Source organism: Apteryx rowi, unplaced genomic scaffold (assembly GCF_003343035.1).
Source record: "Apteryx rowi isolate R43461 unplaced genomic scaffold, aptRow1 scaffold_391, whole genome shotgun sequence".
Taxonomy (NCBI): domain Eukaryota; kingdom Metazoa; phylum Chordata; class Aves; order Apterygiformes; family Apterygidae; genus Apteryx; species Apteryx rowi.
The window spans coordinates 145037-168221 of record NW_020450430.1 but is presented as its reverse complement, the minus strand read 5'-3'; the positions used below and the strand labels follow the sequence as shown (position 1 = coordinate 168221).

Here is a 23185-nt window from a genome sequence, read left to right as displayed (position 1 = left end):
TAAAGTAAAATGGATGTTCAATCTTCTGTAATAGGGTTTGTATAAGAGCCAAAAAATAATGCTGAGGAAGAGGAACTGCATGTAAGCAGGCTAATAACAGAGGGAAAGTGCTGGACAGGTGACATGATCCTCTTTCTGCATTGCTTTGTTATTGCTGTTTGCATTTCAAAGAATGACAAAGACCACTGTAAAAAATTAAATGAAATTGAGATTCATTTTCTTATTTGGTCCTAATAGTGATTTCAGACAATCAAGCTTAAGAAATCCTAACGGAGTCTGATGGAGACAGGGCAAGTACTCATCTTCTCATGAAAGTGAAGAACCTTCTGAGGCATCACGAATAGGATAYGACAAAAATTTAAGCCTTGAAAATCATGAAGTCATCGATGGAAACACAGGCCTCTTTAAAACCARGCAAATACACAGTACAAATATGGCCATGTTCCATTTTGCTTTTTAGTTCTAGTGGAAGCAAACCAGCTGTGCTGTAACACACTGSCACGGCCATAATCAGTGCTGGTGATTCAGCTGGTCTCCCGTGGTGTAAATACAGGGGAGCTGCTGGCCTGGCACTCTCTGTAGCAAACTCTTCTTTGGAGCTCTCTTTTGTGACCTCGCTGGGTCCAAAATATCCTGAAAATAATAAGCTTTAGAGGACACTGTTAAGTTCATCTTTTTACCCTAGTATCTGAGGAAGGAGAAGAATTCTGAGTCAAAGTGTGCCTGGAAAAGATTAAATTTAGCCTTTCACTTTCTTGATTTTTTTGGCTGTGAAAGGGAAGGGTAGGGATTGAGTTTAGCAAAAATGAAGATACTCTAGATACAAATCTGAGGAGAAAGGCTGAAGAGCTGCTCTTCTCATTTTACTTTACTGTCAAATGAAGAAACATGGGATTCTACCCCCATAATTATAACCCAGGTATCATATTGCTGTAGAGATGACATTTAAATTATTTCAATACAGTTTGAAAAATGAGACAAACAGAAAACATATTGCAAGCACAATGAGATCAGTGTGGACATGCCCACTCCTATCCGTAGCATTTAGATCAGTCAAAAAGCCAGCCTTATAAAAGATAATTCTTGCCCAGTTAAGTTCCTTATAGGTGTTAATTTGTGCTAGTAGACTTAAATAGAAAGAAGTTCTCTGCATTTTAGTAAATAAACAGTGGTCTTGATAACAATAATAAAACCATGTGTTTGCATGCAATATTAAGGGCTAAACTGACAATGCCTTGATAGCAATCTGAAGGTTATTTCTACAGATAATATGTCTTTTCCATTATCCATAGAAATAACGTAGGAAATTTAGTGCTTCTGCACAACAGTGACAGTGGATTCCAAGTGATATACTATCACTCCAGACAATTGTTTTGGATATCTTTTATTTCACTATATCTGCTCTTTTTTATAAAAGAAAATTCTAATGATTAAAAAAAATGTTCCTGTGCCCTTAAACATGTAATAGTAACAGCTCTTTGTTTTGGAAGAGAGATGAGTGCATGTTAGTAACAAAGAAAACATAAGACTATTCAGTTCATGCATTGGTATGATGAAGCCTGCAGTATTTACAGCCAGATTAATGAACCTTGAACACAATCAATCTTCACTTAACAACAGTAGGAATCAGATTTTAGTGCATTAACAAGAGCTGCAAAGTCGACAAGTTTAAATATTCCATGAAACAGCTCTTAGGTTCATAAATACCTGGTGAATGTAGCTTGGTGGCTGATACTGCCAGTCTCTTTGGGGATGAGACAGCTGGTCTGTTGGCATCCTGATCTTTTTGTACTTCTTTCTTCAAACCTGTTTTAGAAAAAAAAAGTTAGAAAGAAACCCACTTTTTAATTTTGTTTGCAATTGTGCAGAACTATGTCACTAAGACACATACCAGAATGGCAAAATACCAGTATTTTCCCAATGTGCAACCTGGACTTTTGCACAGACATGCTGATGCTACATGACATCAGTGTTGGATGCCAACCTGGCAGTCACAGAGCTGTCTCTGGGTTTCCACAGGCACGACTGTGTGCATGTGGAATAAACAGATAAAGATAAAATCCATTGCACTAAAGAGGGGCAGAACAGGCCTTTTTCACAGTCTTGGTTCTCTGGCCATCTGCTCCGTGACAAATGCCATTAAGGCATAGATAAAGCTATGCTGGTAGTCCATCCTGTCTATCCTGATCTCTGTGTCCTGTAAGTAAGTCTCTCTGCATTGCTGTGGATCCTCAGCCAAAGATCTTCTGGGCCAGAGGAGAAACCRGAGCAGGACCATGCAAAGTCACACGCTCCAGTCATGTGCCAGGCTATGTCCTTGCCCCCCATCCTCCTCTGGAGTCCTTGTGGCTCTGCAGATTACTCCCGACCTCTGCATTTCCCTTTTTCCTGCAGCCACTAATCCTGCCCACTGACAGCATGATGCCTCAGGGCTCTCTTGGGTTATGGTCTCCAGAAACTTTGTGCAAGTGTTTCCTCTTCCTTTAATTTTGCAGTGGGAGGAAGCTTGGCATCTGTTATTATTGCTCCCACCTTTGGACCTCTCCCTTCATGGGCTTGAGATGGTCTGCCAGGTGTTCAAGCTTTGCTGTCACCGACTGCCTCTAGTACCAAGGAACTACATCCCGTCTGGAAGCTGTGACAGCCACCCATGCTCAACTCGACCCTGCTGCCCACCCACAATTTCCATGAAAGCGGCTGTGGGCACCATGCTGAGTGTGGGAATATAAAGGCCTGTCCTGCTGTTTTACCCATGGCTCGATGGTCACAGCCATAGGATTTGACTCAGAAAACACTCACCAAGGAAATGAGAAGAAAGAGCAAGAAAAAAGCAAAACCCTCAGACTTTAATGCTTTTTTCCTGTTTGCTTTCCTTTGTTACGGTTGGTGTTTGTTGGGGGTTGCATTTCAGCTTGCAGGACTATTTAACAGCCCCTGGATACACAGCAAAAACAGAGAAGAAAAATTGAGGCGAACCACAGAATCACAGAATCACAGAATCGCTGAGGTTGGAAGGGACCTCTGGAGATCATCTAGYCCAACCCCCCTGCTCAAGCAGGATCACCTAGAGCACATTGCACAGGATCGCGTCCAGGCAGGTTTTGAATATCTCCAGAGAAGGAGACTCCACCACCTCTCTGGGCAACCTGCTCCAGGGCTCTGTCACCCTCACAGTGAAGAAGTTTTTCCTCATGTTCAGATGGAAGTGTCTGTGTCTCAGTTTGTGCCCGTTGCCTCGCGTCCTGTCGCTGGGCACCACTGAAAAGAGTCTGGCTCCATCCTCTTGTCATAAAGGAAAAACAATGTTTGCCTTATAAACTTTCACTTCTCCCATGAGCTCTTCGCTGGCAGAGTGCGTCCGCAATGAGCACAGGCGTGCAAGCAAGCGTCCAGCCTTCCTTGTGGGAGGACAGCAGGCAAAGAGCAGGTCTAACAGGCCTTAGGCTCCCTCCCAGTGTTCACAGGCAAACTGCCCCGTCCGTCATCGGCAGCTTGTAAAGACTGAGCCCTCCTTCATACTTTCACTTCGGTCCATCTCCATTTTCTCTGCTGTTTATAAATTGGAAATGTTGAGGCTACGATTCTCTTTTGTGATTAATACTTTCCCTAGTGAAGCAACTGAGGATATAAATTTCCTGCGTCTGCCACCTGCTACACTGTACTTTACTGCCAAGCAGGACATAAAACAAGTTTATGGTGCCATTTCATTACTAAGGGCTGAGTGAAAGCAACCTGAGATGGGAGCTGTGAGACCAAAACAGAGCTTGTTTTATAAGACATAGTTTATATGGTTACAGATTCAAGCATTACTTTTTTCATGGCAATGAGGCCTTGTTTTCTCTGTGGTTTTCAAAATAAAAACATGAGGCACAAATGGGATGTATGCCAAGCTCCTCCGTAAGTTTCTTCATGGCAAACGTCAAACACAGACAGCAGCAAGGGAAACGTGTTTTCCTTATGCTTTCAGCAGTAAGAAGGACACATACTTAACTACTTTTGTTTTTGAGAAGTTTTGAACAAGGAACACCTGGAGAATTAGTTCAGGCTCACAACCCCAAACACAAAGCAAGGAACAAAAATTCCCCAATTAAAGCTCAGTTAAAAGAAAGCATAGAGCAAAGAAGAGAAGCAAAAAATCCTGCAGGGACGAGGAGGAGGAGAGGGGAACATGGTGCTAGTGACTGTTTGGGTTCTCCTTGCCAAGGAGAAAGCCTCCTGGCAGCTGCTTGGTGGCCTTCCTCACCCTCTGTGGGAAGGGATTTCGGAAGCGTACAGAAGGCAAAAGAGAAGACAGTCCCCAGGAGCAAACTATTGTCTTTCTGCTAAGCTCAACACCCACAGGGAAATCTTAGGGGAAGAGAGGTCCCTGGCATCAAACCTCAAATAAGAGCTTGTGCTCAATGTTTTTTCTAAAAATGGGGTTTGTTCTTTTGTTTTTCTTTTGAAACAACAGATGTTAGCCTGTAAAAACAGAAATATTCAGAAAACATGCTTATTTCAAGAAAAGTTTCTGCAGGGAAAATTCATTTCTAAATGACAAGAGTTTTGGTCAGAATTTTTCATTGTAGAGAAATCTGGAATTTTAAGTTTAAAAAATCCATAAGAAAGTGTTGGCATGATGATCACCATCATGCTGTACTGCAGGGTTTGGCACAGCGGGAGGTTATACAGTTTGATATGTTCTATCTCCAGGTGCGCTAGAAATAACTCAGAGATTATATTGTACATAAATGTTTCGCACCCTACTGTAGCTCAGGAAAAACCACAAACATTTCAGTCATTCACATGGGCCTGAATGAGTGTAAAACCATAACTAATCTAATACTTTGACTATCATATCTATTATGAAATGTCAAAAGGTGTGGTGCATATAATCATAAAATAATATAAAATAATACAAAATATGTAAAATACAATTATAAAAGGAATTTAAGAATTACAATTGTACATTTCTTGAACCTTCATACACTAGTATTCTACTGGAGTGATTTCAGCATTTACTTCTGAAAATGCATGCAAATGCACAGTTCTCTAAAGGTATTTACATTTCCTAATTAACACACACAATCTGCTTCAAACTGAACACTAGGTACAAAGATAAAATAATTAGAAATAAAAGTCAAAACACTATGTATGTGTTGTATCATTCAACAGTCATTTGGAAAAACAGAAGACAATGAAATCCATTTGTTTTTCCCCCAATCAGTACTGAATGCTACCCTAGGAACTAGAAATAAATACACACTATCTGACACATCTTCTCAAGAGCTGCTGTAAAGTCAGCACTCTTATTTGCCTGTACCTTTGTAGTTTAGTCTTTAAAAGCCAGTACAATGGGATAAGCTTCAATTTGCTTTCACACTTCAGACTGAAAACATACTGACAAATTATGTATTGAATATTTATTCCAAAATGAATCATAACATGCTGTAGACATCATTAACAATTTGCTGGGACTTGCTGCATTCAGTTGGATTCCAGCTGTTTTCAGGCATATTTTATAAGTTAACTAACACAGCTTGCAAGTTTAAAAAACCCTAAGGAAGCATTTTTTTAGTCACTCATGGACACAGATAGCCACTTTAAGCTTTTTTCTGCCTTTCCTCCGATACCCATGACTAGTCGTGTCCTTGGTGAGTAATGACACATCCATGCATGCATTGTTTGAGACAAAATGAGAAAAGCTGGAAATATGATGGATTCTGTGAAATAAGAAGAGTCTAATTCCCTCTAGAGACTCTGCACATCCTGTGATCTATGAGACACTGAAAGGATGTGAATAAATAAGTAGCTGTAGAAGAAAGACTACATATTTCTTGAAGCAGAAAGAACTAACACTTGTACCTTTTCCTTTGTGTTTGTTTCAAATTTAAAATCAACCTGATAAGAAAAAAAGAAGGACAAGGACTATTTCCTTGACTTGTCTGAAAGTGATTTTTTTCTATATTAAAAAGAAAGTTTCTTTCTCTTGTGTTTTTAAATATAAAGAAAAAAAATCAGAAGAGATGAACAAAAATAACTGTACTCCTAATTCCAAGGCAGAAGACAGGAACATTTTTTTAAGGTTCTTTGAACTGAATAGAAAGTTTCAGGGTAACTTAGAACATCCATAGGTAGCTGCGGATGTAAAACAGCTACTCTTTCTCTTCCCATCATTTTACATGGATCTCATGGCATTTTACTCACTTTCCTCACAGTGTTGTGCTGTGGCAAGTTTCAGAGTCAAATTACTAGGAAAGAGGTTTGAGCATTTAAAGTTCAATGTCTCACTTTCAACTGCTGCATAGTGATGCATATCCACGTATTCAGTATGCAGAACAATGTGAAAGTAACACCATATTTACAATTTAGCTTTTAATGGAAAGTGTTTGCAAAGGGGAATGCAGTGGCAGTGGACTCTTCTTTGCCCTCCATCTCTGCAAGCACACTCGTCTTCATTTTTTCCCCTCAGCTGATCCTAGCTCATCCTTTGTGTTGTCTAGATTTTGCAAAAGCTGGTTCAAAGAAGCACATTTTGCACTATAAGCTTGCTGGTGAGAGCTGTGATGACACTAGCTTCCTATTTTTCATCTTGACTGATTGTATTTAACAGCCTGCCCTGTTATATATGATTTACTGGTACTTGAAAAAGCACAGGGATTGACTGGGTTAGTTTTCTGAGCAATACTTTTGATTGTTTTTAATTTAATGGGTCAAGTAGAAACAAACTGCTCATATGAATTCTTTATTGCTATTGTCATTGCATACAAATTACGAGATTTCTTATGGGGAATAACAGTCACTTATCTGTGAGATGAACATTAAATAATAACCAGGCTGAAACAGGTATTGCATAACACACACACACACACACACACATGCATGCGCGCGCACACACCCACACACCCACACAAACAACACCCAAACCAAGGCACAGAGAACATAAAATCCTTCTCTCTGTTTTCACAAAGTGCTGTGTGGAAGTCCTGCTTGGTGGTTAGAGCTAAGGTCTGGAACAAGAAGCAAGCTGATGGTCAGGAGTTTTGATCAGGACTGCAGGCACAAGCAAGGTAGCCCAGAGCTGCATCAACATCCTGAAGGCGAACTAAAGGTTCAAAACACAGGAGAGTTTAGAAACACCAAGGTGGGTTTTCTGAAGGTTTCTATATTCAGCAGAGAAATAGGTGTCTGAACAAGACTAGACAGGCAGGAGGCCATAGAAGAAGCTGTATTAGATGAGGAGAATAAAAACCATACAGAACTGGTCAAATGCAACCAGCTTCTCAAATCCTTACACACAATGATTGAGACATCCTTTCTTTTTCCACTGAATTGCATGCAAGTCCTGTTGTTGTCTGTGGGAGCCATGCACTCAGCTCCCCAGCACAGACTTGTCTTTTAGTTAGATTTCTCTACCTATGAGTTACTCTTCCTGAATTTGCAAGAGAGGCCACTGCACTATGAAATAACACGTTAGTTGCTGTTCTTTTGGTCATGCAATATTTGTTCATACGTAGGGCTAAGATGTTTGTGGCACAGAGAATTGTACAATAAGATATGTTGGCAGGGATCTCTGAAGCACATCTAGTCCAACCTCCTGCTCAGTGGGTCTGGCTAGAGCAGGTTGTGCAGGGTCTTGTCCAGCCAAGTTTTAAGCAACCTCAGAGATGGAGGTTTCACAGCCTCTCTGAATAACCTGTTCCAGTGTTTGACTATTTTCATGGTGAAGAAGCTTTCCTAATATCTAATCAGAATTTCCTGTACACCAGCCTGTGTCTGAGGCCTCTTGTCCTGTCACCATAAACCTCTGAGAAGTGTCTCGCTTCCCATTAGATAGCTGAAGACTGCAATAAGATGCCCCTTTGTCTTGTCCTCTGAAGGCTGACCAAACCGAGCTCTCATTCTCTCCTCCTAGTCCTGTGCTCCAGCCTCCTGACCATCTTGGTGGCCCTGCTCTGGGCTCACTCYAGTATGCCACATCTTTCTTCTCCTGGGGGGTCCCAAAACTGTACATAGTTGTGAGTGGTCTCACAAGTGCTGAATAAAGAAGAAGCATCACTGAACCTGCTGATTACACTTCTGCTGATTTAACCCAGTACACAGCTGGTCTTCTTTGCTGCAAGAGCACACTGCTGACTCATGTTCAGCTTGTTGTCTACCAGAACCCCCAAATAGGGCCTTTTCAGCCAATTGGCCCCAGCCTGTCCTGTTGCATGGGGTTATTCCTCCCCAGACGCAGGATTTTGCATTTGCCTTTGTTGAACTTCATGAGGTTCCTGTTGGCATGTTTCTCCAGTCTGCTGAGGTCCCTCTTGAATGGCAACTGTGCCTTCCAGCATATTGTCCAATCTCCCTAACTTGGTGTTGTACATGAACTTGCTGAAAATGTGCTCTATCCCATTTGTTCAGGTCTTTAATGATGAAGTTGAACAGTATTTGCCCCAGTATCAATCTCTAAAGGATGCCAAAAGAAACCATCTGCCACCTGGACTTTGTAACTCTGATCACAACACTGAGGCTGGTGGTCCAGCCAGCTTTCCACCCACTTTATTGTACATCCCAGTTGTGTAGCAAGCTGAGATACCCTAGGAGCTCTTCCCAGACAACCATGGAAGAAACTAGGCATGAAAAGGGAACTCCAGAAAGAGGCACCAGGCTGCCCTCACGCTGTTGGGTGGCCAGAGACACAATTAAACATGGAGAAAACATCACTGCCAGGCTGGATCTGTGCAATACTCCTCCAGAACTGGGAGACTGCTGCAGATAAAACCAAGGTGCCTTTCCTGGAAGTAACTTAGGTCTGAAAACAATTTAATTATAATCAACCGATTACAGTGCTGGAGGAACATACCATATTGCTTCTGGATCTAAGCAGGTAAGTCTGCTTAATGCTGCACTTTCTGACTCTCCAGACCTGTCAGCACCAGCTCAGGAATCTCTGCCCATCTTAATCCCCTTTCCATTGCGCAGTACTGACATGCTGTTCTCAGACTATTAGCTGTGAGGTTTTGGTATGCTTCCTGAAGGGCTAGCTAAGTACTGCCAATGGCACCATGTCAGACTGAAAGCTCTTGGGTGAATGGTGGCAGAATGAGATCCTGGTTTGATTTAGGATCCAAGTTGCTGCACAGTGAACATTAATCCAAGGGATTCACAAAACTGACCCCCCCAAACCAGTGGAAAATTGTTAATCTGCTGTCTCTGAACATTTCCTTCTGTAGATACAGCCACATTTTAGAGAAATTTAATAATTTAGAAAATTCAGTATATGTGTGCCTCAAAGATCATATATTTTTATGAACACTTCTGGAAAGAGGGAGCTTATATGTCTTTTTGAGGCAGATCTTAGCTGCAACATTCCAGATGCAGAGTTGCTTGCACCTAAGTCTTTAAATGAAGTATGAAGCAATAATAAAAATTATAAATATCATTTGGGGTTTCACTGTATGTCTCAAAAGAGCTAATAAGTTTAAGTGAAATTAAAGGACCTGTCCCAATTTTTCTATTCAGGTGTGCTTCTTTTTTTTCCATTTTCTATATATTGACAGGTGTGCAAAAATTAAAGGAGGCTAATAATGCACAAAAAGGCTGGTGCAAAACACTGAAACCTAATTAAATGCATGTCTTTCATAGACTAGTCAAAAAGCAATTGATTCATGTCATCAAAACAATTTTGCATGACAATGGTCTTCCACTGCTATTGTCCCACGCCAGAAAATTTTTTTTGATTATTTGAATCACTCCGCAGCAGCAGCTGTGGAAGTCCATTTTCATTAATTAAAGTTGATTTATACCCTGTAGTCCAGTTTATTTGACAAGCAGTTTTAGTGAAATATCAGGAGCATAATCTCTCTTGAGCAGCTTTTTTTTTTTTTTTTTAAATGAGAATTTACAGCACAGGTGGTCTTCTCAGGTAATATCTAACACATGAGAGCTTTCGTGTGATTTTTACTGATTATTTTCCACTCATTAATATAGATTAATATGCTCCTTTGTAAATTAATTGCTATTTCTATGTAGTTAAAATGACATACATCTCTGAAATACACATGCATTCCATGCATCACCCTACATCCCCCTCTTTCAGAAATATTTGTTATATTTAAATGATTGCCATTCTCTTTGTGAGATGATTTCTCCCCCTTTTACTTCTTAAAAGATGCTGTATACAACATGTATAGTGTTTAAGCACTTTACCTGCAGCAGCAGAGTGCTCTAAGCACTAGTTCTGGCAACTGGGATGCCTTGCACAGGAGACTGGACACAGACAGGATGTGTTTTAAAGTGCACATACAACATCAAGCCCTATAGCAATTACTGCTAGGTGACTGCAAGGAGTACTATACACAGACTATACTATTATATCATGCCAGAACATATTATATTGTACAGAATATACAGAAGAACTCATTGTGGTTTCTCTGCTTTTCAGAAGCTTTGCAATGTTCCTGACTTCAGTAGCACCGTTCACGGGACAGCCTGGCCTTCTGACTTTGAACTAGGCTGATGTCTTCTTCCTGAATGCAAAATTCACTCACAAGATCATGTTATTTATTCACTTTTTCTTATGCTAAAATATGCCTCACTTTCACGAAGGTGTTGGTTTGAGTCAAGAGCTCTTCATGCTGGAGGTATGATTCCCCTCCAGTACACAAGGAAGAGTACCTGGTACAAAGATTCATGTCTCTCACCCCCAGCTAATACCCTCCACTCAGCACTCAATCCCTGGACCATGTATGGCAGAGACCATTCCTCTCCCCTCAGTCACAGCCTCTGAGCAGTGACATCTCTTGTCTCTGACATCCTGCTACGTGGTAAAAAGAAAAGGGAAACCTTGGAGGTTTCATTCCTTCCTGCCATGACTCCACGGGAGCTGGGCTGCTGACAGCTCAGCTATGGAGAAACTCGACTGAGGTGGAGGCTAGACCTGTGTCCTACCAATTGTCCTTCATATGCATGCTGTCCTCATGATCCAGCTGCAAATAAGAGGTTAGCAACAGCCAGCTCATAGGGCCAAGGCCCTCCTTCTCAGGGGTGCGTGCCCTTTCATCCTCCAAGGCTACACGGGATTCCTAAGGCTAGATATCTCATACAGGGTGATGTTCCTCAAACAGGAACATGTTTTCCAAATCCATGTCCAGCTGGGACTTTTTGAGATGTACTGCTGACACTTTTACTCTTCCCTTAAATGCTCCTTAATCCAACATTCAAATGAAAGCACTTGTAGTGGGAAAGTTGTGCTCTACACCTCTCCTCAAAACTGGAATCTGGATCTCTTGTAAATGCATTCCCTTTGAGAACAAAGGCTACTACTATCCATGCACGCAATTACCATTTGTGTGATAGTTTGGAAAAATATTAGAAATGTATTCATTTCCACTATTTCCAAGACATTTTCTCGCTGTTCTGCTTAGAATTTACTGCTGCATGTTACTTTCCCTTCAGTTTGGGGCACTGGTGAAAGTTTCTTTGGTGTTGCTTTTGCAGTGATGAGGCTGACTGTCCTCATAAGCATTTCCCTAAAAAATGGCATTCATGACCCTTATGACATGCAAGTGTCAGTGACCCAAGGTGGGTGGGGGAAGGATTAATTTTTAATAGTTCTTCAAACATTTTTAAAACACTGATTTCACCTCTCYGCTGACCTATCATTATCAGTCTCATTATCAGCTCTGTGACGGCTAGTGATAAAGGAACTGAGCTATAACGCCTGTGCAGAGTTGCCCAGCATAGACTGGTAGCCTTGATTCTTGTTAATGGTGTATAACTGATGGATCTGTGCTGAGATCAGATGTATACAAGTAAAGTTCTGAGAGAGACCCAGAAGCTTTCAGGATGCTTCAGAAATCATCTCAAATACCTGAATCACCCAAATACTTAAATCCTGCTCTTCCATCTACAGCGAAAAGGTAACCCCCTCTTGACCAGTTCTGTGGCCTTCTCCCTCCTGGGATGGAACGAGGAAGCCAGGCCAGACTAAAATGAGACCTCTGCCCTGCTGCCTGCTTGGCCAAAGGTGATAATCCTAGGGCCTTGCTGAGTGTGGCACTGCATAGTTATTTTGCCCCACCATTATAAGCAATTCAAAAACAGTTTCTTTAAAGAAAGGTAGTTCATAGGCCATGTCATTCAGGCATATTCTTGTCAACAGGTATGGAGAACCAGACTGCTTTTTAGTCCTAGGATTTGAGGGGACTTTCTGGGTGACTGTGTCTTCCTATTGCAGGCAGCATGATTAAGTGATCCTTTCCAAGGTTATGAAGTTGCTGCCTCAAAGCATGTCTTTTGCTTCTTCCTTCCCCACCTGTCTCCCATGCCTATTGGAAGGTTATTGGTATTGGAAGGTATTGGAAGGTATTGGAAGCAGGCAACAGGAATTGCTCCTTGCTCTCTCAAACTTGGTGAGTCCTAAATCAGTCTCAGGTACCCACGAAGACATGTCCCTTTGTCTTTGTCATAGGGAGCTTGCAGAGTTCATGCACCGAGACCAAGTGCCGGACCAGGGAAGGGGCAGGACAAAACAGTGCGAGTGAGAGATGATGGAGAGGTGCACACATTTTTCAACAAACACTGCTTTTGGCAGTAGACTGTGTAAGCTTTCCGGTATGAGACACTAGGAATTTTTGCCGGCCCATTTGAGAAAATGTAGCCGGATAGATCTGAAGGAGTGTTTAGATAAGGAAAACAATTTGGAAACAAGACTTTTTTTTTTGCTTTATTTACTTGCTTTCTCTCCCTCTCTGAGTGGAAACACTACAAACTGCCTGAGCTCAGAGGGCAGTRTTTTCATCCTTGAAAGCACACCCAGCAATGAATTATCTCCTCAAAGGAATGCTTTGGCCTCTAAAGCAATGCAATATTTTCAAAAAGCTGCTTGTGGGAACCTGAATATATACATTAAATCTGTGGCATGTATTGTTAGGGGCACTAAATGCCTTGAACTCCAGACGCTCTAAACAGAAGTGTCTTCACAAAAGGAGACGAGAGCTGTGTTGTTGACTGTTTCAAAAAGACTGGCAAACAGAGACCAAATCAGCTCAGCTTTGGTTACATGCCCAAGAACTGCATGAAAATTAAGTGAGTAAGCACTAAAATAGAGTCATAATAAGGTTTCTGCAAGTCTTGGCCTAATGAAGATTTTTTTTTTTCAAGTATACAAGTTTGAAACACTTACCAGCAGGTGCTGTGGTAGCTTTTGGTGCTGGCAGTAAGCTCCTGCGTGGAGTCGCTGTGCTGCTGGACACCTGTGTTGCATTCTTGCTGATCCCCTTGGGTACGTCTTTAGAAGGAGCAGCTACCTTAGAAGTGGTTTGTTCTTCGTTTCCAAAACTGGAACCTGCAGGAGACCAAAATTGCACTAATTATAACTTCATACAAAATGTGTGTGAACTGTGGTGTGCAGACTGAGCTTGTATCAACAATTATAATATATAAAAACATATTCTGATTACAAATGGGCTAAGTTACATAGGTTTTCTCCAATACAAATGGTTATGCAGAAATAAAGAATTCCAAGCAACTTAAACACTAAGTCTTGGTGACTGTTAGAGTATGATTCCAACAGTAAATTAACACCTGCTTTAGGGCTCACCCCATAAAGGAATCTAGGTGCAAGGCTGAAATCAAGGTGTTTCCAAATCGTGGGGTGGAGCAGTTGTTTGGCACTTTGCAATTGCTCCAGGAGCCCCCTGCACTCCCACATGGGAGCTGCTGATGGTCAGGGTAAGGGAAGACTGTCAGGGCTCGGTGGCACAAGGCACCGACTTCTCCAGCCCAGCAAAGATTTCCTACAAACAGTCCCTCAGATCGCATACAGACCTTTGAATGATAAGATGAATAAATAAATAAATAAATCTGCCTTAACTCTCACATCCATTTCAATCATATATTCTCATACTGAATCTTAGGTTGCCAAGGTTTCTGTTTTATATTGACCTCTTTTAAAACCTTTAAAGGGTTTGGTTTCCTTCTGCATTTGCCATCTAGGGAATAATCGCATCCCAGGCTCCTTGTAGATATACGGAAATCAATCTTTTCTTAACATTTGAAAAAGGCAAAGTTGGAGTGTTGTCTTTATCTATTAAGCAGAAAGTCTAAGAGGAGTAAAAGATTACAGCATGTTTGGACTTGAACACTTGCAGAAGGATGAAGATTTTGCTTAAAAAGAATGAGCAGAGGCAGTGGTAAGAAATACACAGGATTTCAGAAAAAGGCTGTAACTTTTATTTCCATTATTTTAAAAAGACATAATACAAGACTGTTTAGGTACTGCCTGCAGGGAAATGATAACAATATTAAAGTAATTGGCATGCCCAAGTCTCCACTATTTTTAAGATGTAGGGTTCTTAAATGTGTGCACAAAGAAGAGGGGTTTTTGCCTTACTGAAAATCTTCTAGAAAAAAGTTCCGGTTGGAAAAGAAAATCCTCTTTTCTGATAAAGGAGGAATATACCTTTTGGCTCTGACAAAAGAGCATTTAGTTCTTATGTATCTTTAATGGTGTTTCTATACAAGTCTTAATTTAAAGTAGTATATCTGCAGTATACATGGATTTCTACAAACACATTTAACCTTTGTTCAATTAATAAGCCACATTACAAATTCAAACACAACAGTCCACTGACTCTATGCAGGAGCAGGAAAACCTCAAACACTTGTCTTTACACTGCTGTATACATAACAACCCTTAGCACATTAAACAGTTGTTTTATATTGAATTTACAAGGATTTTTCACCTGTGTAACAAACATTAAAGATCGTGTGCCGAACTATCTACTGAGAAAACATTGCTGACTTAGTAAAGCTATGTCAGCAATGAGTCTGGCCCAGCCTAGCCCAACCTCCTCTGAAGCTGTGCATGAGGACATCTCTACCAGATGCTAGGGAGATTTTAAAGCGTATATGTTCATTTTAATCTGTTAGCATCGTGCTCTAAACATATTCCACACTTTTTGACATGTGCTCACCTAGCTGATTTGAGCTGCACCACTTGTAGACAAGCTTTTTGTTCCTTGGCTATTTGTTTAGAGATTTAAATTATAGAAACAGTAACATTGAGGTGGAAATTCTTATTATTTGCAGAAAAATACACTTCAAATGCTCTTTTATTAAAGCTTTATATGCCTATCCTTTATTCCCTATTGTGAAATTTATTATACAAAGAACATTTCAATTCAAAAACTTGGCTGAATGCCAAAATGGAAGCATTTCTCTTGTTTGAAGAATGAGGTGTCAGGGCATGTTATATAATCTCTTAGCAAAAAAAAAAAAAAAAGCTTTTCTAGTTCTTTAACATGAAGTGCAGCAAGCTATAAACACCTCTGCCCTCTAAAACAAAGCCTAAGTGGTCTGCTAATTAAAGAAATGATTATAGACTGAATGAAAAGCCTGACAAATGTGACCTGATCAAATCTCCCGAATTAGAAATGCTCTGTACCTGGAGAGAGCCTGTTACACATCCCACATACTGTGGGCTCACAACAGAAAAGAAGGTGAACAAACACCTTCAGGAGAAAAAAGTCAAGCAAAAAAATAGTTCAGCTTTTCATCTTTTAATAAAAAACAAACTCTCTGGAAATGAACCAAATAGCAGCACCATTGGATCCAAGAGTTGCTGAGATAAGGTCAATATCTGACATGGGAGACAACATCTCCCACCTTGCTGTTCACTCAGATATGGAGTCTGGAAAGAGAAGGTGGGGTACAACACCACATGCATGTGTAGTATGACCCCCAAAGCCCATGTGTGGTGTTACTATGGATATCACTAGGTCACACTCTGATCCCCCAGGACCAGGGCAAGAGGAACTCCACCTTGCTACAGATGGTACTGGATTCCACCTTTCTTTACAAATAGCATTCAAAGCAGAAATGAAACTAAAGATCCAAGGAAATGCATATCCTTCATGATCTGAGAGGAAAATGAGGGTTTTCATTTACTTAGAGGAATTCACATCTYGGAAGATTATCAGAAAGACCTATTCATCAGATGACAATTGTCAGTCCATCATGAGATAATGCCTTCCGTTAATATCTGCAGTGGGTGAGTCAGTAACATCAGCCCTCCCAGAATTTGTCTAGTTCTTATTTTTTAGTCAGAGCCTGTACAGAAACACCAGATGTGCAATGCATGAACAGTTTCTAGGTAATCACGTCTTCCCCTGTATTGTACCTCTTTCCTCCTACTCCTCTACTTTTGCATTTTATCTAAAACAAATAAGACTCCCTGCTTGCCTTTGAAGCACCTAGCAAGTCATTTAGGTGCTCCTACATAAAATACTCCATATTTTTGCAAACTCTGCTGTATGCAGTGCAGCACTGTTGACTTTGCAGGAGAGTATTTAACAGCCTATTAATGATTCTCTGGAGCTAAAGGCCTTCAGCCTCACTTTTATCACCTCCTCACTGTGAGCCCAAAGGAATCCTACTCCTTTGCCTGTGAAAAAAATATAGAGAAGAAGAGGTTTTTGAAAACCTGCAAGTACTTCAGAGAGTCCCAACTGCACCCACTCCTCCCATACGGTGTTATGCCAGAGTTATGTCCTGAAGACATAGAGAAGTCAGGGCTGGCAAAATATTGTAGGCTCCACATTCAAAGAAAGCCACAACCGAAATCCCACTGGTTCCCAGATGGTTTGGGCCACCTTCTCTCCGCATGCACCACACTCCTTTTCACCATCTGGCGCTACACTGCAGCAGCTCGCTTCGGGGACTACTTGCCCTCTGAAGAGGACGGCTTGCCTATACATACCACTGGTAGGAACCATTTTTATTTTGGAATTATTTATAAAATGATCATTAAAAAAAACCTTGAAATATGATATTACATATCATTGCAAAACCAGCAAGAGCATGGGTCGGGGGGGAATTCTATGTTTGATTAGATCTGAATTAATGTCACATCCATGCTGCTAAGGCAGGTCTTGCTTTGAGAGCAGACAGTGATTGAAAGGGCTGCATTTTGGAGATGCAAGCAGGAAATTTCTATCTCAGAATTCACACCTTGGGGTCTGCCTAAAGACTGGCTAGCCATGACGGCAACAGCTTTCACTGCCTGTGCTTGACAGCAGTAAAGGCTCCTTCTGTTGGAGAACTTGGGTCCTTTCTGAAAAACAAGCTTGTCTGACAAAGCTTACAGTTCTCTGTTTTGCTGAGAAACAGACCCCAAAAGAGTATTAAAATGAGAGTGTGGCTGCTTCTGTGGCTCCCTGTCTCGTGAGCTGCTATGTGAAGCCTTGTGAAACAGAGCGAGTTTCCAGCTCTTCATAGCAGGTCAAGCATTAACTGTTTTGGCAGTGGGTTTGGAGTTGTTAGCTCCCTGCTGCAGCTGTAATCACACCAGAGACACTGAGAATGTGTTTGCATCATGAATGCTCWCTGAAGCACAAACATTTACCCCGGGTAATAGCAAGCCCTTTCCATCTTAAAGATCCTTAGACACTACTTAAGGCCAAGTTTAATAACAACAAAGGTATGTCTAGTTGTTACTACAGTGATCCCACTTAGCATTTATAAAGCACTTCCAGGCACAGAACTCAATGAGCTTTGCAAACAAGAAAAGCACAAAGGAGCTGAGCCATGCTGCAAGTTCACATAGCGAGGGGATGGCAGAGATGGACAGTGAAAGCAAGGTGTACTCCTTACTAGTGATTTTTTACCTGTAAAGTGATAGGCATTTTTACAGATTAATGACAAAATATGCAGCCTGTCAACTGTGCTTTTCGTTTCACTATTTTAGCAGTTAATGTTTTAAAGTTCAGCTTTATATATTTCAATATAATGCTTCACAGTGTAACCATCAACACACAATTTAATTTACAGCTCTGCAGGTCTAACTGAAACGATGCTATTGACCAAGCTATACAGTGTGATCATTAGTTCTTAGGGGTTACTACGTTATTACAATGTCATGACAGTAGACTAGATCAGTAGCCAGCTAATTCGTTATTTTGTCTTTGCTGAGAGCCAGCGCCCAACGTTTCCCAATATACAAGGCCAAATGTGCAATAGATCAGGGACAAGCTGGTGGCAGGTTTCTYTTCCATCCAGAACAAGGAGAGGCATAAGGATTGATATTCATAGACTGCTTAAACCTAGCTTATTTACCTGAAAGTCCTTTTTCCCATTACATTTTTTTAGCTCAAAGATGTTTTAGCAACAATTTTCCTTAACATAGTTATTTTAGAGGAAGTCTGTGCTTGCACACGTCTATATAAAGGTGGCATTTTGTGAAGACTTAGCATTCAAAACAGAAGCTTGAATTTTGAACTCAGTAACCCTGACCAAAGAAAAGAGGCAAATCTGCAGCRCCAGACGGCACTGGAGTCAGCTCTCCAGGCTTCATATCGCTTTCCGTCCCGGCACTGCAGCCAGCTGCCTCTGCGACAGGCCTCTTCGCCCTCACCAGAGGGAGACAGTGCCTCCGGAGCACCCCTCTGCCAGCTGCACTAGGGCTATTTTTTTCCCTCCTCAGCTGGGAACAGCCTAGAGCACTGCTTCGGATGGAAACAGCTCATGTGCACTGTGTTCTCAGATGAATCCCACCAGTGTCGCCGGCGTGATACCCATGTGATGTTACTGCTTTTGTAAACTACCATTTACATTTTTAAGAGATCCCCGCATCTCTCTTCCCCACCCCCTCCAGCCCTAACCCTAAGCACCCTTCTCCCATGCCATCAGCTGCCAGAGGTTTTGGCCCTGCAGATGACAGCCACACAAATAGGTGATCCGGCATTGACACAGCTAGCCACCCCACTTGCAGCAGGATGCTGGCCTCCCTTGCAGACACAGCAGTTAGCTGAGCCTCAGTTTAACAGGCTGTGTCTATGCTGCTAAATGAAAGCGGGCCAAGTGGCTGGCTCATACCGACACTGCTTGGGCCAACTCCCTCTATAGCAGCTTTCTTGCAGAGAGTAAGAGCAGCCCAAAACACAGCCACTGGAGATCAGGCTTGGGCTGGCCTCCAGGGTCTCCACCACTGACCGGTGCAGTAGGACCCGCAGTGCAGCAGGACCCACAGTTAAGCAGCCAGCATTTAGCGTTTATAAAGCTGTGCTAGAGCTGCCTTTGTTCTCAGCCCACTGCAAAGGAGGTCGGTCAGTTTAGCCAGGCCTGCAGTTAAGTAGATCTAAGAGAAGTGGAAATGTTTTGCCTTTGCTAAGTCTTGGAGCATGAACATGAACAGTGAATGCGGCTCGGCTGACATGTAATAACTTATCAAGTCTTGGTAACTCGGTCGTATGTTCCTCAGTTGGCGCAGACCTATTTAAAAATCTGGCCCTTTTTGTTTTGGCCACGTCATAATCTGAACCTAAATACTTCCCAGAATTTAGCCCTACCTCCATTGATCAAAATTTATTTGAAGAGTCTGCTGGTTGTAAAGCTGATGAAAGGCAAGTGAAGCAGAGAAATATTATGACTTAAGCTAGCCATATAAAAGTTTTGTTTACATGAATAAATATTTATCCTTCGTTTTATTCTTTCATCATAAATATGTGCAAGTTTTCATGTGACAGAGGCAAAAGAATGATATTTCATATCTGCACTGGTTTGTGTGCATCAACTCCTACAGCTGCCAGTCTGCAGGAATGTGGTAGAAACAATCAAGCTTTGTGGCACTTCTATAATTAATACAAAATAAACAAACAAAACTGATAATCTAATTCTGCATATTCACATGTAGTCAAAGCTCCTTTTAAGCATTTCAATGTTTCTGATGACTTTGTGTTCTTGAAGTCTAGATTAATTTATGTAGCATGGGCCCATCTTCAGTGTCCTTCATACATAATAGATAGTAGCAGTAGCCTGCTGCTGATGCATCTGCTTGTATCAATACTAACTTATTCATCTCACCTCATCAATTAAAATATATATTTAGGGGCCAGTTAAATGGATTTCTTATTTGAGTGGAGTTACATGCTGCTCCCTATTGAAGTTTTACAAGCTTCATTGAGCAAGGTGAAAATTCCACCACAAAGTAAAGTTTCTTAATTTATTAGTAGGATTTGCAGACAACTTGCTGACTGTGCCATGCATACATTTTATATATACATTTTATTTGGGACCTTGTGAAATTTTAAAACTGTACCAACCAAGGTGAGCATTTTATTACGCAGTAAAATTTTGATGTACGTTGGAGGTAGCTTTGCCCACYGCTGGCTGATTGTACAGCTGCTTGGCTATCTGAGCTCATTTATTTAACTGGCTAATTAAAGCCCCATAGAGTATAAATTAAAAGCAACATAGTATTTTGCTGGTCAATCATAATATTTGTCTGAAAGGGTAACATAAGGTTATAGGAATCTTGTCAAAGATATTTGGAATATGCAGACACTTTTAAAATGGGCCTGAGACACCACTGCATATTCGCCTTCTGAAAGGGCCATGCCTTGGCATTACTTGGAGTTGCATTGTCAAAGGTGAAGCATCCAGAACAACAAGGTCATTTATGCCCAAATCCTTCCTGTAAACTTTCTTTAGTTCAGTGTATGGTTCTGATTACAGTGGCAAGAAGCATCCCAGGTTACTAACACCCTGCTGAAGTACCTTGTGGAGTATCCTGAGGAGCAGAGCCAGGGTATAGGGTGGGGAAACATTTGCTTCTGAAACTGAGAAGAAAGAAACATATCTGCTCTAAGCTTCTCCTAGACATATGGATGAATGTTTCTAACATATCAGAGTATCCTTATCTTGTTATACACCCACTTTTATAATCACTGAAGTCTTTCAATTAGTTGTCGGAAGGGCTGGTCCTTAACACCTGATGTACATATGAAGGCAGGCAAGTACTTACATTGTTTGTGGACTCCCTGATACAAGTTAAGAATATATTACATATCAATTAAACATTTAAATTGCTCTCAGCAGGTCCATTTTGGAAGAGAGAATTAAGTAGCTATATCCAAACAACAAACATTAAAAATTAAATTAAATTAAATTAAATTAATAAAAAACAAAAATTAAAACAATCTTCTGTTTAGTAAGTTTACTGAAATGAACTGTTCATGAAGGGTGAATTTGTAAGAAATACTGTAGTTGAGTCCAATGAGGGCAACTGAAATGTTGTCTTCAGTGCAAGCCAAGTAAGAATACAGATGAGAACACTAAGAAAAATCCTACTCCCTACACTAAGGAAAAAGCACTTGCTTTCCAGGATAGTGCTCTAGTTTTACTCCAGATATGTGTTTGGTAGACAGTCATATATTGTCATACAGAGGGGATGGATGAATACATGCTCAGGGCCACTTCCCCCTCTAATCATTCAGCAGAGGAGTCCTCCATGCCTCATCAGTTCCCAGGCCCTGTAGAGCTCTCAGCATAGCACCAAGCATTGACAGCATTTTTGCTAAGGACCTATCTCTGCTCCAATGATCTCAGCTGCCAGAATCACCCCTGGGATCACTGGTGGTTGGCCAAAAGCTAGAACAACCATAAAGAAGATGTAGATAGCACCTATTTTCCACAGCACTAAAGCATTAATGGCATGTATTAACCTATTTAGAGGCGAATTTTCCTGGGTAGGAACATTTTGATGTTCCTGGATAGGACTTCAGTCCCGGCATCCACATTTCTGCACACACCAGATTTGTAACACGACTTGGGCTCATGACCATCTGCTCCAGTGGCACCATGCCTACTTCTAAACTGGCATGCCAGTTTTAACAGGGCACAAGCACCCATGAAAGATAGGGTTAGAAGTGACATCTGCTCAGCAAGAAGTTCCTCCTGATGACAAGAAGTGCCAAATTAGAATCACATGCTTTATTATAAGGAATGACATCTGTTGACACTTGTGGGCATTATACCATCAACAAATGCCTCTTTCCTGGAACTGCTGCTTCTAATTTGCTTGAGCACTGGCCTGGAGTGCCATACTTGGACACTTAAAGGGATATAATCCTTGGTACAAGTGTTAATGATATTCCAATGGTGTTAATGAATTTCCAACAGCTTTAGCAATCTATACTGGATGCCACAACTCACAGACTAGGAGAGGTTAAGCAATGCCCTAACAACTGTCACTGCTTAATGTCCTGTAGCAACCAGTCTTGCTCCTCCCTGCCAACCCACAACAATGTGCATGCTACAGCCTAGGTGGAATTCTGCTAGATTAAAGAGTTAGTAAATGTGTCTGTCTCCTCCTCGGTATAATAATGCCTTCAGAATACATGATATGGGCTAAGGAGAGGAGATGCTATACCAAAACCTCAAGGATGGAAGAGCCCTARAGGGTCTCCAGTTAGTCACTAACTAATTGCATTTTAAGAGCCCAGGCACAGATCCTCAAAGCTGCTTAGGAACTTAACTCCTATTTCAGTTAACATTCAAATTCAAATCATACTACTTATTCTTAACCACCATCCCAGCCCTGAAGGAGATTCAAACCAACAGATGTCTCCATTTCAGAGTTTGAAGCCCCACAAGTAGCTAAGCAGAACCTCCCATGAATGCTGAGCAGTACTTGTTTGGAGGAGAAAGGTGAAAACCAGGCACCAAAGTTGTACAGTGCTACAGAGACAGGCAGGAAGGCATCTAAGCTGTTCAGAGTGGCCATTTGATGTGCTTAGACCATGCCTATCCTCTTGGACAACATGGTGTTCAAGGAAAATCTCTGCCCACCTTTTTCAGAACAGCTCGGGTCAGCCCAACCCCTTCTCCCACACCCCAGGAGGCTGTCACACCCAGCAGCTGCAGCCATCCATCCACTGTGCTCTAGTGGACGAGGAAAGAGAATAAGCAGGAGAAAGACTGACACTGTGGTGTGGGAGAGAAACAAAACACCTTGCGGCAGCCTCTGGGGCTCTGATCCCTGCCCTCAACTCTGGGAACTCTTTTTCCCCCAGTGGCACTGAGATGGAGAGCACAAAAACAGTGGTGAAGCCCCGAACCAGACACCTGTAGGACCAGCATCTACTTCTTCGGTGTTGCCAAGCACCAGCTGGGCAACTAAGGTAGCTGGTAGAGGGACCTTCGTCGTTTGTGTCCGAGAATCTGCCCGACTCTTGGTGGGAAATGCAAGGGGCAGGACTGAGCGCTCGCAAGTCAGGCAAAGCCTGTGCTGCAGCGTGGGAAGATGTGAGGCCCCCTGGCTCACCGAAGAGTTATTCTTCCATCTTCCCTTTGGTAGCAGAGAGGTGGCCGGGCTCTAGTGTCACCCTAGATCAAGGCGGGTTCAGGGCTGACAACTCTCCCCTGCCCTTGCAGACCA

The 23185-nt window shown here is 41.7% G+C and overlaps 1 protein-coding gene across 1 annotated transcript in view; it reads right to left on the bottom strand.

Moving 5' to 3' along the window:
• The window catches only part of MTUS2 (microtubule associated scaffold protein 2), a 208283-nt gene that overhangs the window by 72409 nt on the left and 112689 nt on the right, over nt 1-23185 (bottom strand). The window contains exons 4-5 of the mRNA XM_026074597.1: nt 13154-13315; nt 1708-1806 (exon numbers count right to left, since the gene is read on the bottom strand). Of these exons, the coding sequence (XP_025930382.1) occupies nt 1708-1806; nt 13154-13315 (261 nt within the window). The remainder of the gene's footprint in view (nt 1-1707; nt 1807-13153; nt 13316-23185) is intronic.